This window comes from Nanorana parkeri, unplaced genomic scaffold (genome assembly GCF_000935625.1).
Source record: "Nanorana parkeri isolate BGI_ZX_2015 unplaced genomic scaffold, ASM93562v1 scaffold124, whole genome shotgun sequence".
NCBI classification, from domain to species: Eukaryota; Metazoa; Chordata; class Amphibia; order Anura; family Dicroglossidae; genus Nanorana; species Nanorana parkeri.
This window is the reverse complement of record NW_017306392.1, coordinates 1,537,285-1,554,660: the sequence shown is the minus strand read 5'-3', so window position 1 is coordinate 1,554,660 and position 17,376 is coordinate 1,537,285. Positions and strand designations below refer to the sequence as shown.

The window sequence follows — 17,376 nt, the reverse complement described above, 5'->3', positions numbered from 1 at the left end:
TAACATTACATATTTTGTATCTATTTACCCGGCACAACCTCATCTTTTATATTTTACTGTTTATATTCTTAAATTATTTTTTATTAAATTTTTCCTATATCAATTTGCTAAACATGTGTTTAAATATTGTGCAACTTAAAACAATTGTAACTAGCATTTCATTTATTCTACTGGGCCTCTGCTTCAAAAAATGTATAATTGTTTGAGGGTTTTAAACAGTTTTATAGCCAAAAAGTCTAATTTTACCAGGTGTGCAAAAATGAAAAAATTGTTCCGGACGCAGAGGTTAAGGTGCCTGCTATTCTTTTTATTAGCCAGAAAAACTCCTTATGTGCCCCTCTCTTTAGTTTTACTTTGCTAGTGGGGCCTCAAACAGGTCATTTTAAAATGAAGTTCACAAGAGCACAGTTTATAGTTTAAAAAAAAATTTGATTTCTTAGACCGCCACACATTTTCCAATGACAGTAAATGAGATTTCTGAGAAAATGATAATTCACATGTCAAAAGCTATTTACAACTCCTGGCATCTCCCGTTCACTTCTCAAGGCTGAGAACAATGGCATTCTTTTCAAATCATACAGCTAATACAATAGATGCATATGTCGCAGTAACTTTTTAGTAATCTGAATTATCAACAACTTTGGGAGGTTAAAGGGTTATTAAACCCTCCGGCTTTTTTTGCATATATCTACTACTAGCAAGCATATGGTTTTTTTTTAAAACCCGCTTTAACAGCGGTTTAAACTTACCCCATCTTCGCCGCACGCTCCTGCCCGAAAATCAGAAACTGCTCGGGCGGCCGCAAAGCATCTTGGGGCGGGCGCATGCGCAGTTCGGATTTTCGGCCGGGAGACGAGGAGAGACACAAGGTAAGTCTATGGACGCGTGCACCCGCATGCAGACACCGTGGTACCGGAAGTGCCAGCAAGGACAGAGGAGTCAGCGCTGGATCGGAGACCCGCAGCACCGCTGGAGGAACAGATGAAAACATCAGGAAAGAAGAGGAAGATCGGATTAAGAGACATCAATCAAGGTAAGTGCTGAAATTAACATTGGGGAAAGGGAAACATTTTTTTTGATTTTAATGTCACTATAACTGTTTAGTGATATCAGATTCCTGTGCTGCCTAGTGGAAAAAAAAATGTCAGTTAAACATCAGCTACACCCACAATTTCTATTTCCACACCAGGTAGAGTATATCAGGGTTTGATCCTGTCCAGGACACCAGTGGGGAAATATTTTCTCAACCCCAGCACAACCGAGACAAACTATCAACCTTAAAAAAATTGACAGACTGGCTAGTAGTGCGTCAGTAAATAGATGTACAAAATGTTTATATATGTGTTTGGTGGTTAGATATGGCGGTTGACCCCATGGATAGCAGAAGTGTTCACTGTGTATTATGGCCACTAGATGGAGCCAAGGAGCATCTTCAGCTCCATCTAGTGGCCATAATAACTTACAAATCTCGTTTGCAGAGCTGTACGCTGTGCAAATGGTTTATAAATACACTTCTTAGTGTAACCAAGTATTAGAATTGTACACATGTTAGTCATCACATTGCCTATTGTTTCTCTGTTAAGAATAGTACTCTAAATTAATATATCATCAAGAACAACCTATTCTAGGTAAATGGACAATTGTTATATATATGCCTAATTTATATATGCTTTTTATACCTGCAGACAGCACACCATTGCCTATGTGCCTTCTTCTGGACTCCTCTATGCATTTGGATGTGGAGAACATGGTCAGCTTGGCACCGGGCACACAAATAATGTCATCTGCCCTACTGTGGTTATAGGGAAGCGGACCACGCACTGCATTAAACTTCCACCCACAGTCGGTAAGTAGTAACAGCTTGATACATGTGGGAAAAGGAGTTCAGTAAGGGAAGATGAATAGTGACAGTTATTAAAAGGGTTTTCCACTTTCATCTAAAACATGAAAACTTCCTTTTGATGGGCAGTAAGATCAATTGGTTTTTGAAGCAAGTGCTGTGTTGTCTTTGCTCAGAGCTGACTTGAACTTGACTGGTTGCTGTGTCAGCCCAAAACTAAATAACAAACTACTGTTCAGATCAGACCAGATCAGATTTGTTGTCTTTTTAACCATTCGAGGAGTACATAGTGGTCCACAAAGCTTTACTATTTTTTTTTTCTTATTAATAAATTATTTTTTGTGGCTATAAATTTATATCTGCAGATTTTCTGCAGATAAGATTAACCAGGATTTTTATCATTTAAAAACCTAGGCAGCCCTGTGATCTGGTTGCTCTGATCATATCAAAATGGTACAAAGTGGTATCAGGTACAAAGTGTGATACAACCTGGTTTACATTTGGTTTACACTGGTCTATATAAACTGTGCAGAGAAGCTGTACATGTCACAACCAATAGTTGTAATTATGAATAAACTGGAAATATGTTATATTCCAGATATTGTTGTCCGTCCATTTATTTGTAATTAATATAGTATTCAATGTATGAATACAATAAGTCCACTTTTGATAAATGCATAGCAACATACACATGAATATTTCTTCCCATTCCAGTATACACATATCCTTTGCATTCCTGACCTAAGCTGAGTATTCCGGTGCGGGCAATAGAACTGTGGGTGGGAAGTGCGTTTCGGGTGTCATTCAAACGAATGGCAATGCAACACACCTCCAATGCAACACACCTCCCACACCGAATGTGCTTTAGGTGTGATTGCGTGGTACAGTGCGTTAATCACATGGGACTGCGCAATTACCGCACTGTACTAGTGTGAACAGGCCCTCAATAACACTGACAGACACACACAACCACAGACACAATCTCACACACTTCCAGACATACTCACACACAAACATATACACACTCCAAAAAAAATGTAAATGTTTTTTTTCTTATTTTAAGATCCACCCAGTCTCCCTAACTTACGCAAACTGGAGTGGATCCTCAGCCTGGGGTCCAGTGTGGGATGCTGTGCTGTGATGGACCTCCATCCATATGTGCATTGTTTGTACAGCTCCCTTGTGTGCCCTGTTGAGGTGACGGGGGCCAGAATGTGACGACACTCTGCTCCAGGCACCTCTACAGGGCGTGAGGGAGCTGTAAGCATAAGGCCTGGTTCACACCTGGGCGTTTTGTAGCGCGTTCGAACGCTCTGCAAAACGCTCAAACACCGAAATCCCATTGTTTCCTATGGGTATGGTTCACACCTGGGCGTATTACAGGCCGTCTGAACGCGCTACAAAACGGCCTACGCCCAAAAAAGTACATGTACTTCTGTACTCAGCCAAGTAGCCCTCGGAAACGCGCATTTGTCGTGCTTTTCTTTACCGCGAATCGCGGTAAAAGCGAGCGACACGAAACGCGCGACAAACGCGCATATTCAATACGCCTAGGTGTGAACCCAGCCTAAGCAATGCACATATGGATGGAGCTCCCTTGCGGCCATAGCCCCATCAAATCCCACCTCAAGCTGACACTCGGCACCGGGCTGCATATATTGAATGTCTGCTTGTCACGAGAACTGACAGTGCTGCGCTAGGGGAAGACAGAGGAGCCTCTCACCTAGAAGAGTGGAAGGCATGCAGCGATCCACTGAACACGGGGTCGCGACCCACTTTTGAGTCACATCCCACCAGTTGAGAACCAAGGCTTTAAACTATTTATTATAGTTTCCAGGTTTTTTTTTTATCCATCTGCTGTTAACATAAGTGTTTATCTATTTTTTACAGATCAATCTTCATACAATATTATCAAGCACATTTTCTGTGGATGGGACAAAACATTTGTACGCTGCTCAAAGCCAGATGTGAGTCATGAGAAACTAACATAATCATATCTTCCCTATCTGTAACACATTTTAGGTTTAGTTTAATAACTTTATGCAAAGAGAAGTGATAACATTGCAATAATTCAGATTTTTTTTGTGGTTCATTGACATTAAAATGTATGTATAGCCAAGGCTTTTTTATAGCAGTGGAGCTACCTGCTTGTTTTGTCTAGGGAGCTAAAATAACAACATTCTACTCACCCGAGCCGTAATCCTGGCTTGCACTTACAGTGCTCCCTCCAGCCTGTCTCCTCCTCCGCTCCAGCGGTGTAATGTCCCTCTGCATCCTTCTGTTCTATGTAGCGTATTGGATGTGATGGCTCACAGACCTTTCACTGCTGGAGCGAGGCAGAAGGGACCCGTCTAAGAGCAAGCTGAGATCGTAGTTTGGGTGAGCATAACTTTATTTTAGCTCCCTAGACAAAACGAGCACTAAACGCATGCAGTGCCATGGTAGCCCCACTGCAAGGGTTAAGATTTGATTTGCCCGGAGTTCTGCTTTACGTTTTGGATAGACTTTGGAAAGTGTTAAACCCCCCTGCGAGTTTATCTTTTGCTGTCATTGCCCCATTGGGGACAATTCCCTTCATTTCCTGTCCTGTATACACAACTAAATTTTGGATTTCCCCTGACTTTCTGTCTCACTATCTAAGGTTACCAGGAAGTAATATAGAAGATTGATTCTCCCCTGCAGGTACACAGACAGCAGTTGAACCTGACAGGGGTTCTACTCCATTCACAGTTCATCATAAACTGAAAATGTTTTGGCTATACATACATTTTAATGCAAGTCTTTTAGTACAGTTTCATAATAAATAAATCCGTTTGTATAGATATGTATTAATTCAATCCTATTTTAGAGAACCTTGACATTCAAATTTGTCCATTTTTGTTATTTTGCTCTATAGTACCAGAAATAAAATACATTTATATTCTCCTTTTTGGGATTCAAAACCAAATTATGACCAAAATATTTTATTTTGGACAGAGTAAGAAAGGGTAGGGTCTCTGCCAGGTTTCTGTGTGTCCCGGTCTTGTCAGCGCAGGTAGCAGTGACTGACAGTGACTACTCTCTACAGGGAGAAGATAGGGAAGTGAGTGACCAGCGGTTTGTGATCACTCAGCTCTCCATCTCTAGAGCCAACATGTGACAGCTGCAATGTCGCACGTCAGCTCTAATTATGGGGATGAGTGTATTTCACTCTCCCCATAATTCTCCTTTCAACAGCATTACATTACAGGCTATTAAAAGTGGCGAGAGGTGTTTGCATTTATGAATCAGCAAGACAGACCTTATAGGGAGAGAATTGCGGGGAGTGGTGTTAGCCTCACATCTGCTCTGTAGCTTTGTTCATTCAACTGATCAGTGGGGAATTTGATCAGAGAGATCAACACCAGTCAGGTTGTGGAGGAGCAAACCTACAGATATTCCAGTTATTGGGAAAACCTCTTTATTGTCAGTAGTTTCTAGCCCAAGCAGCTTGGCATTATTAGGTTTTCTGTATTGTCTTTTAGAAGCCCGAGCCTGTTGAGGACTTTCGCTCTTGCCAGAACAAAAATTACACCAGCCGCATCAATGATGAAACGATCGATGACTGGAGGCAGAAAGTCGTGGAAAATAGTAATTCCAACACCATGAAGTACGTCTTTCAGTAAAAATGCTTTTCATTCTTCTAAACAGCATGTTGAACATACCCATAGGCAATAGATGACTATTGACGGATCTGCTATGTAGACAGGGCACCCTTATACTGAATTTTATATACAGGCTGAGCTCAGGAAGTAAACCATTTATCCTCTTGGTTAGCCTGTTCTAGGCTTAAAGAATGCTAATGTCCCAGAATTACAGTGACACTCTTATTTTGAATGCTCTGGAGCAGGGGTAGGGGACCGCAGTACTCCAGCTATGCCAAAACTACATCCCATCATGCATCTGCCTCTTAAAGTCATGTCTGTGGCTGTCAACGTCTTGCAGTGGCTCATGGGATTTGTAGTTTCACCACAACTAGAGTGCCAAGGTTGCCTACCGCAGCAGCAGCCGTGCTCTTGGTATAACCACTTCCAGCGGAGGACGTATATTTACGTGAACCCGCTGGAAGTGGTTAAGAAGGTTATCGGCCAAATTTAAATAATTTGGCTACTAACAACATGTTTTCCCTTTTTAGTATATATTTAAAGTCCATTTACACCTTTTGTAAGTTATTAGCATTTATAGTGGCAATGTAGAGGTGCAGTGATGAGGTATACAGTATGTGTGCACATTTTTATGACTCGCATTGCAGGCTTTCTTCATTTTTTTAATGGACTTTTTAGTGGGTCTGGGTCCTACAAATTGAAACTCAGCCTAACACTGGGGTTGGATTGTAAAGCGGCTGAGCCCTCCCTGTAAGTCACTGTAACAAGATCATTGCACACCAGCTCTGCCTTTCCAGGTCACAATACACTGTCCAAGGGGGTGACACTATGAATACTAATGAGTAGGGGAGAGAGCTTGAAGAGAGAGTGCCAATTTACACAGACTGCTTGCAGAGCACAGAGACTCTGTCTTTTTAGGTCACAATACACTGTCCGGGGGGTTGCCAATATGAATACTAATGAATAAGGGGAGAGAGCTCAGAGGAGTGTGTTAATTTACACAGACTGCTTGCAAAGCACAGAGGTGGCCATTTCAAAAGGAGCCATGAGAAGATAAAGCGGACAACAGAAAGTATGTTTCTTTGTTCATATACAGCAACTGAATATGCCTGCTACGTGTACACTGCTGGCATATGTTATTGTAAAAATACCTCTGCAAAGGTGGAAATGGGCTTTAAGTAATAGAGTTAATAGTAGACAAACAGTTACTCTTTCAATTACACGCAAATACCCATCAGATTTAGAACTTTCCATAAATGTCAGACCGCATTTCTGAAGGTCTATAAACGCCTGCTGATTATTGGTTCCTCAGGCAATCACCCTGTGCTGTCCCTTCTCCTAGCTTTCAAGCTTTATAGCGGCACCATTCAAACAAGATTACAGCTTCAGTTCACCTGGGATTTCACCTCTTCTCTAATGAAGTCAATGAACAAAACATGTCAGGCTTGCTAGAGTTGGCATTTGTAACTGGTTTTACTTTGTGGTACACTATGCTGGTTTTATTTTTGTTTTAAACTCCATGACTGTGTGACAAGTTCATGTCCAACATGATGGAAAGTCCCAGGTGGACTGAAGCTGTAATCCTGTTGATTTGTGCTACTGTGAAGCTCGGGAGTGATCAAAGAGCTAGGAGGAAGAGGAACAGCAAAGCATGATTGCTGTTGTTATATGCCAGGGGTAAGCAAACTTAAGCATCTCCTGCTGTGGTGAAACAACATATCCCATGAGGCATTGCAAGACTTTGACAGCCAGAGATATGACTTTCCGAGGCAGATGCATGATGGGATTCACTACAGCTGGGGGGCTGAAGTTTGCCTACCACTGCTATAGGCAATTACCTGGGGAGCTGATGATCCGGAGGCTGTAACATAAACTTTTACAAGCGACCCTCAGAAATGCGGGTCTGATGTTTCCGGTGAGCACTGAATCTGTTCGGTATTTGTGTGTAATTGAAAGTGTGGGTGCCTGTTGGTGTACTGTTATGGCTATCTGGTAACATAGGAATGGGTGGATGATCTAGGGCTGGATATCACTATATATAAGCGCTGTGTTGATATTTATGCCCTGATAAATAGGCAATAAGAGTGGGTTACATGTACTGCTAGTGCAGCCTTCAGAGGATGGGATCTTCTTGCAGTTGTAGTGGGGTTTTTTTTTTTGTTTTCCCCCCTTCACACAATTTGTGTTGCTTTTTGGATTATTGCATATCTCTGCTGATTTAATATAATACTAAAAAGCATGATGTAGAATTGTTCAGTACACATGTTATTTTAGAGTCTCTTTTGTGTTTTCCATTTTACAGTGGCATAGTACAAACACTTTCTTCCTCAGCCTGCTGGAATGGAAGTTTCCTGGAAAAGAAGTAAGTACTAAAATCACAGCCTTGCATCTTCAACACAGGTTTAAATCGAGTTTTTAATAATGCATTCTAGAAAACATAGATTGTGGAATCAGATCCCAACAATCATTTTCACATTTTAGGTTGAAAATGAAATTCTTACCGGTTGCTATGGGCCACAAAAATGTGCATGGTGGCACCTCATACATAAGCCTCATTGCCCTTAGGACTGTTCCACAAATGTATTGCATTGGGTTGGGAAAATGGCGCCAACAATTTACACAGCAATTTACAAATTATACATTCACATTAGTCCCTGTCCTTAGGGAGCTTACAATCTAAGGTCCCTATCTCATATGCATACACATACTAGGGACAGTTTAGACGAGAGCAAATTAACCTACCAGCATGTCTTTGGAGTGTGGGAGGAAACACACACAAGCACAGGGAGAACATGCAAACTTCATGCAGATAGTGTTCTGGCCAGGATCTGAACTGGATCCCCCAGTGCTGCAAGGCAGAAGTGCTAGCCCCTATGCTACTGTTAGGTACATTGTCCTGTTTTCTCCCATTCAGGCTGGGTAATATGACCCTTCAAAAATGCAGTACGAGTCAAAACATTTGGCATCACACTTTCTCTTTCATTCATTGAAAGACACAGCAGAGATCTTCAGATCTTGACTGTTGGGTTGTACGCCACCTTCAAGATCTGAAGATTTCCGCTGTGCCCTTCAATAAATGCAGAAAAGAGGATTTTACAGTGAGTACAAAGAAATCATATTTTCTCTTTCGTTCATAGGACATAGTGGAGATTTTCAGATCTTGAAGGTGGCATTATAGCCCACCGGTCAAGATCTGAACCTCTCTGCGGTGTCTTTCACTGAAAAGGATTTTATGGCGAGTACAAAAACAAATACTATTTTTAACAACATTAACGTTTCTTGAACGTGTGTGTGTGCATGTATGTATATATATATATATGTATAATGTGTATATATTTATGTTCACATGCAGGATATTAAGTCTTCTAAGTAAAAGACAAATTACACTGAGAGAAATATTGAAGTCGGTAGAAGCTGACAGCCTTTTAACAATGTTAGTTGCTTATCTCTGTATCTCTGGCTTCAGTGCTTTCTGAATCAGTGACCTGGAACAAGCGTTCAGCAACCAAAGTCAGAGTGAAGTAAAAACTTCTGATAAGCACACCTCTTGTGGGTCAGTGACACAGAACATACCAAAGTCACTGAATCAGCATGACAACTAATATTTTAGAAGAGAGTAATAAGTTATAGCAGCCTTTTTACAGGCTTACTTTGAAGTTTACACAAAGATATACATCTCTGCAATAAAAAAAATCTTTTTGATATGTTGACAAACACTTTTCACTACAGAAATGATGAGCATTTTAAAACAAGCCCCAGGATCCCAGGGATTGACATGTTGTCCATTAAATTCCTCTTTGAGAAGCTGATGAACACCCAGCATTCGAGGCTACTAGAGCAGGTAAAGCCCAATCATACTTCTGTTGTATAGATGAGCCTGTTATAGAGATACTGTATTGAGGCTAAAAGTGCCAGCTATGGCCCAGTACACATTTGTACTTGATGAGGTGAGTATGTTTGCCTTCTCCTGTGAGGGTCATGTGCTATCACCTACAGTCCACCTTTGAGCCTTGGCCAGACTGCATTGTTTGCTGAATCTGTCTGCATGCACTGAAATACTGTGATTTCTTTTGCTGAATCTCAGAAATGGCTGCATTTGAATGGGTTTAATAACACACACGACAAAATGTACTGACAGAGACTTCAGTGATGTATGGGCCAAACGCAAAGCCAGACCTCGGCATGCAATGATCCTTGCCTTGCAGATAAGATGTCGGGGGAGGGGGGGGATATATGGCATCCCCTCATGGAACTGCAGTGACCCCCTGGAAGTTTCTCTCCCCCCTTCTTTTCTCCCCTCTCTCTACGTGTGATTGGTGTTTTGCTGTTTCCAAGCAGACTTAATCATTTTCAGGCTGAGAGAATGTGTCAGACTCCTTGGCTGAGCCTCTCCATTTAGAGACAGCCGCTCTAACAAATTCACCTAATTTGTCAGCGATTTCCAGAAGAGCACCCCTTTTCTTTATTTTCATAATCACATTTATTCATGTAATTTGAATCTAATGTTAATTGTTTGCAGCAGTGTTCTTAGACTTTTCTAGCCAAGCATGAAGATGGCTATACACTGTGCAAATTTTGCCCAGTTCTTGAGGAACCAGGCAAAATTCCTACAGTGGGTGCTGCTGTTGGCACCCTTTCGGTCTGCATCCCTCAATCAGCTGATCGACGGAACTGTTTGGAAAATCTTTATATGAACAGAGCCTGCCGCCAATGAGCTGCCCGGCTCTGTTTGGATATTTAGAATTCAAAAGAAGCAGCGGGGATTCTTCGATCAACACGCTTATATCGTTGATGGAGGAATCTGCAGTATTTTTTTCGTTCAGCCCGTGGGTTGAACAAAAAAATAGAGCAGTGTATGGCCAGTTTTAGTTATTTATGGAATGTAGATTTTCTAGACAATTTACTGTTTTTTTTTTGTTTTTTTAATTGAATTCTATGCCAACATGGGTGTCTTGTGTATTTGTTAATTGCTGTATATTTAAAGTGACATTAAAATCAGGAGTTAAACCTTAACTATTAACAAAATGTTACTTATTTGTATATCACTCAGCTATAGATCCTCAAATCATCTCTGAATTCATGCTGACACTGTCCTTCCTTCTCTCCAAGCTCACTCCTGTGATGGACTACAATCTCAAGACAATTTAGTAAACTAAACATGAGATTATAGTCCATCACAGGAGTGAGGGCGTCACTTGTAGTTTCATGAATGTGGTGTAGCTGGTGGTCCTAAGTTAGTACAGTACACTATCACCTCTGTCCTGCCTCACAATGTCTTTATTTCTGTAATCACTCGATAAATAACCAAAGTATTCTTTTTTTTTTTTTGATAGATTCACAAGGGCTTTGAAAGTTTTTTAATACCACAGCTTTCCAGCTCTCCGCCAGATGTAGAAGCAATGCGTATTTACCTCATACTTCCAGAATTTCCTTTGCTGCAGGACTCAAAGTATTACATAACACTGACCCTGCCATTAGCCATGGCAGTCTTAAGGCTGGATACCAACCCAAGCAAAGTGCTAGGTAACGTTCTCCTTATGGTGTTCAGTTTCACAATATGTTGACAATAAGTTCTGAATAAAATGGAAAACTTCTTTTTTTTTTTTTTTTATAGATAGTTGTGTCCCCACTGGAAAGGTTTCTCATCACTTGCTGTCTTTGTGAAAGGGTGTCAGAGGGACAGGAAGTGATTGGAAATCTCTTTTGTCTGACTTTATTGCTGTCTGTGACTGTGTATTTTTGTTGTCCTGTTTCTGTCTTTTTACTGATCAGTACCTGTCCTGGTGACAGGGGGTCATAGTGACAGATCTCACTAGTAGGGACAGATAAGTCAACATTAGTAACTCTTTCCCACGCTATTAAAATATGGAAGTAGAAAAAGTTTTGTGGTTGTTTGAGGGGGGGTATTAGTATGTTTAGTTCTACCTAGTGGGACTGCTAAAGATGGGCAAACGCTGTTGGCTTTCTTTCATGAAAAATGCTGATACACAAGTGGTAACTCTAAGCAACCAACCAGGATGTACTCTGTCCTAGTCTGGCTTAAGTCAAGTCAATTTTAATTGGTTGCTGTTGGCTTCTGCAGAAATGATTGAGCACTTTTAAGGTGCCCATACACCTTACGATTATCGTACGATTTTTGTATGCAATCGACTTTTCGGCCGATAATCATATGTGTGCATATGGCTTTAGGTTCCATTCACATGGCCACTTGGGCCGTACAGCCCCCAGATCAGCATATTTCTGTGGTGGGTATGCCCATATGTTTGTGATCAGCTGCGGCCACTCACCCTGTACAAATCAATACCAGGCTGGAAGGCTCTGCAGCTGTCCACATGTAAAGGTGCCCATACACTGTGCGATTATCGCACGATAATCGCTGGAAATCCCGTGATCGTACGATAATCGCAAAGTGTATGGAAGACGTGCGACCGTTTTTACTGTACGGCCGCACGTCTTTTGTCTAGGGAGCACGCTAGAAAACCAGCCGAAAATCGTATGATTTTCGGCTGGTTTGAACGGTGCTCGGGAGACAAATGCCGAATGGGCCAGTGTGCGCACGCTCAGGGGGGCGGGCTTGCGATGATCGACAATACGATCTGCCTGTCCAAGATAGGCAGATCGTACATTTTTTTAAATTACTTTACAACCATCGCAAGACTAAGGTCTTGCGATGGTTGTAAACTGTATGGCCACCTTAAGCGTACATGGAGTGATTACCTTCAGTTAGAGACAGATGAGCAGATACTGTCTGTATACACGTCCTGTCATCTGCCCCTAACCACATGTTATCACTTTGTTTGATTGCATGCTGACAGTGTACACCTGTCTATGATTTGTTACAGATGATTGCAAACCCTGGGCATACGTGCAGCAGAATTACATTGATCTGGGCGTTGTATAGTCCAAAGCAGCTGTCTGAATGAAGCCTAAAGCTGGCCATACACCTTACAACCATCGCAAGACTTTTGTCTTGCGATGGTTGTAAGGTAATTAAAAAAACAGTACGATCTGCCCATCTTGGACAGGCAGATCGTACTTGCGATCATTGCAAGGCCGCCCCTTTGAGGGGCGGGCTTCCAATGACTGCAATGCTGAAGGGCAGTGTGCGCTTGTGCACACCAGCCCGTGCGGCATTTGTCTGACGAGCAGGCCACAAACCGGCCGAAAATCGTACGATTCTCGGCGGATTTTCAAACATGTTCGTAAGACAAAAGACGTGCGACCGCACAGTAGAAACGGTCGCACGCCTTCCATACACCTGCCAATTATCGTACGATCGCGGGATTTCCTGCGATTATCGTACGATAATCGGCAGGTGTATGGGCACCTTTAGTGTGCACCGGCCACATAGACAGCAATAGTATTTGTTGTTTCTGGCCCTTCCTTTCCTTTCAGTACAGTCCTGTTTTTACGGTTACCCTAGTTATGTCAAAGCTCAGCCCTGGTTACTTTTGCATTGGCTAGACTCGTAGATAGTACTATTAGTACTTGTAACAATACAACTAAAGGAAGACACAGATATTAATCATAGCCAGGGGTTCTAAACATTACATATTTTACTGAAAAAAGTGTTTTGTTGTCTCTATTCCCACACTAGAGAGGTAATCCATCCCTTCATGTCACAACAGCAAGTGCGGGAATGTATCCCTGTTGGGCTTTAACATTTTTGCACAGCTCATATAAAGAAGCTGTATGGATGTCTTTATGATTTGTATTGTTTCAGCTTTTTTCTGTAACGTCACCTGTTAAACACAATTCACATAATATTGATTCATATTTTTTTATATCTGCGTAGATAACTGGTGGTCCCAGGTTTGCCCGAACTACTTCTTCAGATTAATTGACCTTTATAAAGGAGCGGTGGTCTATCTTCTGAATGGACGAAAGACTTTGCTGATCCCTGTGCTGTTTACAAGCTACATCACTGCTGCTCTCAGACTGCTGGAAAAGCTACACAAGGTGATTATAGAACAGAGGGAGAAAATGGAATTTCCCTACAGGTTTTCACAATATTACAAAGCGGCATTCTGCAAGAATCAGTTACCGTGCACAGCAGCTTATTTATTGTGAAACGACACAGCTTTAATTAGGAACTTATTACTTAACAATGGCTATTCCAAATCAATGCCATCAGGGCCAGGCCAACACCGACAACAGAGGTCCCCGTCTGAGGCTCTATGGTGGCAAGGCGCAGCTAAGGTGGAGGCTTTCCTGCTGTCATTGTTCCTGAAGACACAGCCCTGCAGATTACATTGAGAGAATGACTCTCTGGGTCTGAAATGTAGGGCTTTACTATCACCTCACAGCTGTTCCCACTCTTATCTATCTACTTTTCTGACTGGTCCTCTTTAGTATGAATTATTATTATACAGGATTTATATAGCGCCAAGGTGTTAAGATGAGGTAAGCTTCCCTGAAGAGATGGGTTTTTAAGGATCGCCTAAAGGTGGGCAGCGTAGGAGATAGGCGGACAGATTGGGGTAAGGAGTTCCAGAGGATGGGGGGCACTCTGGAGAAGTCCCGGAGGTGAGCATGGGAGGAGGTAATGAGAGAGCTAGAGAGCATGAGGTCTTGGGAGGAGCGGAGAGGACGGTTTGGGTGATATTTTGAGATGAGGTCAGTGATGTAGGTTGGGGCGGAGTTGTAGATGGCTTTGTATGTTGTTGTTAGTATTTAGAATTTTATTCGTTGGGCAAGTGGGAGCCAGTGGAGGGATTGGCAGAGGGGGGAGGCAGACACTCCACGGTTGGTAAGGTGGATAAGTCTGGCTGCAGCATTCATGATAGACTGAAGGGGGATAGACTGGTTAGTGGTAGGCCAACAAGGAGGGAGTTACAGTAGTCGAGACGAGAGATTACAAGGGAGTGAATTAGAAGCTTAGTGGTTTCGTTTGTTAAAAAGGGGCGTATTTTGGAAATGTTACGGAGGTTGAGTCGGCACGATTTGGATAGTGATTGGATGTGGGGCTGAAAGGAGAGCTCAGAGTCAAGGGGAGGGGTTGATCGTAGTGTTGTTGATAGTGATGGGGAAGTTGGGGGAGGGAACACGGAGAGGAGGAAAAATTATAAGCTCAGTTTTTGACAGCTTGAGTTTGAGGTAGTGGTGTGGTATCCATGATGAGATGTCACTGGGTAGATTTAAGATACGTGTAGAGACCAAGGGGGTGAGTTGAGGAGTGGAGAGATAGATTTGGGTGTCATCGGCATAAAGATGGTATTGGAAGAAGTGTAGATAGAGAATAGAAGGGGCCCAAGGACAGATCCTTGGGGGACCCCCAGGGAAAGAGGAAGAGGAGAATAAATAAACGTGCAATTTTTCTCATCCTCCAACTGCAGCAAATCTGCAGGTCCCATTTCTCTGATGAAAGGCGATTTTGTCCTTTTCAGAAGGTATATTTCAGTTATTACAAAGATTTTATTTTGATTCCAGGTGAATGTGAAGGTGCGACACGTGGAGTATGACCAGTTCTATATCCCGGAGATATCAAGCTTGGTGGACATCCAAGAAGATTACCTCAAGTGGTTCCTGAACCAAGCAGGACTGGTATGTGTGACTAGTTTGTCCGGCTTCAGGGCCTGTGTTGACAGCCTTTTGTTCATGCCAAAACTTCTTTCCCATTACAAGTTAATGGGAATGCAAAAGCTTCTTGAAGCAGTTTAATGCAGCTTAGAAAGTCGAGTGCAAATCAGGAAGTCAAATGCACCTGTCAGTGAATGCCAAATAATCTCAGAAGAGTCTCAAACCAATTTAAAATGCAATGTACTTGAAAGCACATTGCATTTGCCCATCAACACTAGCCCAAAGTCCATCCTTAATATCTTGCTTGTGTGTATCTTTGTTAGGTCATGTGATATTCATTATTTGTCACTTTATGTTAATATTCTAAAAATACTCTAGCTTCTTATCTTTTTGGGGAACATCCACATTCATTGGAGTTCCCAAAACTGGCTTGTCAGTTTTTTGTTTTGGGAATACCATGCAATTATTTTCTTTGCATACATCTCCTACAGTAATCATCTGGATGTAATATAAAATAGGAGAATTGCGGATATGTCCAGATATCCATCTTATTAGCCGTTGTCTAAAAAAAAAATATCAGCCCTGTTATATGCAAATAAAATATTTTCTGGATGGAGGGTTTTTATTGTTCTTTGTTTTTTTATCTTCACAGAAGGTGCGTGCTTCCATTATGCAGGTAATATGCTTTATTATCTCGGTAATGTATCTGTGCGCTTTAGAAGCATACATTGAGAGCCTTAGATTGATGTGAATGTGCACTGTGTGTAAAGCGCTGCGTAAATTGTTGGTGCTACATAAATACCAATAATAAATATTCGATAAGTTTTATGTAGTGAGATCTCATAATGTCTTTGACATCCCCCTCTACACAAACATCTTCTCCTCATTCACAGCCTTCCTTTATTTCATATTGTGGTAAAACTGTACAATGTCACGCATTCACACGTAAGCATGAGGCCTAATTGCACCGTGATGCTCTGGTGGTTAATCTACAAATCCCTATACGTAAAAGATAAAAATTTAGGAAATCATGCATATAAAAATGTAAAAGACTTTGTAATACTTAAAAAAATGCACTCACTGAATCTACATGGTACTTTTGTTTAAAGCAGAAATCTGGGCATAATTAAAATAAATAACAGTGCCCACAGCTGATGAAGAACAGAATGCTTGTTTTACTCAGGGATTGCCTAATACAGTGGAATACTAGCCTTATTCCATAGTCCTGTGTCAGCTGGCACTTTGGTCCTCTTCTCACCCTCACTGAATTATGGGTGGCCACTACTAATGTCACCATTTACAATGTAGTGGCTGTTAGTCCGGCATTGTACATGATGATGCCACTAAGGGGGGTGGTGAGGAGACTCCCCTAGAAAAACTGCTGTGGGAAGATCTTCATACCTGGAACCGGTGTGGAGGAAAACTGTGGAGTAAGGCAAATAATACTCCATATTAAATCATCACCTACCGTAGTAAAATGAGAATTATATTCTTTATCAGCTGAGGGAGCATTGTAATTTATTTGATTTATGCCTGGCTTAAACATAACACTGCTTTTATCTATACTTCACTACTTAGCTTGACAATAAACCTTTTATATGTGTGTCTTCTTTAGATGGTTTGTAAACGTATTGCTGTATTTATTGAGAATTAAGGAAAACTGGTGTAAACTGGGCTTGAAAAAATTTTTCTTAGTTTAGTTTACGTTTTATAGACTGTTATCCTACTTACCTTGCCAGTTTGTTTGTCATGTGTGCATATTTTCTCTGTGTGTCTCTCCCCAGGATTCAGTGACCCTCTGTTCTTATCCGTTTGTGTTTGATGCTCAAGCCAAGACCAAAATGTTACAGACGGATGCTGAATTGCAGATGCAGGTACCTAATGTAAAGTCTACATATGCATGCAGATATTTCTTTTTAAAGCAGTTTTTTTAGTCTTTTGTGTACTATTATATTCCTTTTTTATCTGGTATAAATATTACAGCATTGTATAAACATTTATTGGGTTAGCTTGGGGCATGCTTTCAATCTTAGTAGTCCTATTATTTAAAGCAGCTTTGTGCTCTAGTTTCATATGCTATGTGTGTCTATATATTGGTTATCCAACAGATTGTACTACTTATTCATATACATATGTGTCCTTATGATTGTACTCATGATCTCCTTTTCCATGTAATTGTTGTTACTCAATAAATATTCCTTCTTCTTATGGAGGGGAATTTAAAAAAATGAGAACCTGTGAATGGCTTCTCACCTTCGTATATGAATCTGGAAAAAAGGCTTTGTGCCCCGTGATACAATAGGCGCTTTCTCTGCTCTGATAAGCTGTGCTGTTCAAACAAGTAGGTGGGGGGATATAAATGGCAAATATTTTAGGGTATAAAGTCCTATGCTG

The 17,376-nt window shown here is 41.4% G+C and overlaps 1 protein-coding gene across 1 annotated transcript in view; it reads left to right on the top strand.

The window, feature by feature from the left end:
- The window catches only part of HERC3 (HECT and RLD domain containing E3 ubiquitin protein ligase 3), a 55,588-nt gene that overhangs the window by 26,533 nt on the left and 11,679 nt on the right, over positions 1-17,376 (top strand). The window contains exons 7-16 of the mRNA XM_018553571.1: positions 1,686-1,846; positions 3,731-3,807; positions 5,344-5,468; positions 7,766-7,825; positions 9,193-9,304; positions 10,797-10,986; positions 13,259-13,422; positions 14,893-15,006; positions 15,635-15,658; positions 16,767-16,856. Coding sequence (XP_018409073.1) covers positions 1,686-1,846; positions 3,731-3,807; positions 5,344-5,468; positions 7,766-7,825; positions 9,193-9,304; positions 10,797-10,986; positions 13,259-13,422; positions 14,893-15,006; positions 15,635-15,658; positions 16,767-16,856 — 1,117 coding nt within the window. The remainder of the gene's footprint in view (positions 1-1,685; positions 1,847-3,730; positions 3,808-5,343; positions 5,469-7,765; positions 7,826-9,192; positions 9,305-10,796; positions 10,987-13,258; positions 13,423-14,892; positions 15,007-15,634; positions 15,659-16,766; positions 16,857-17,376) is intronic.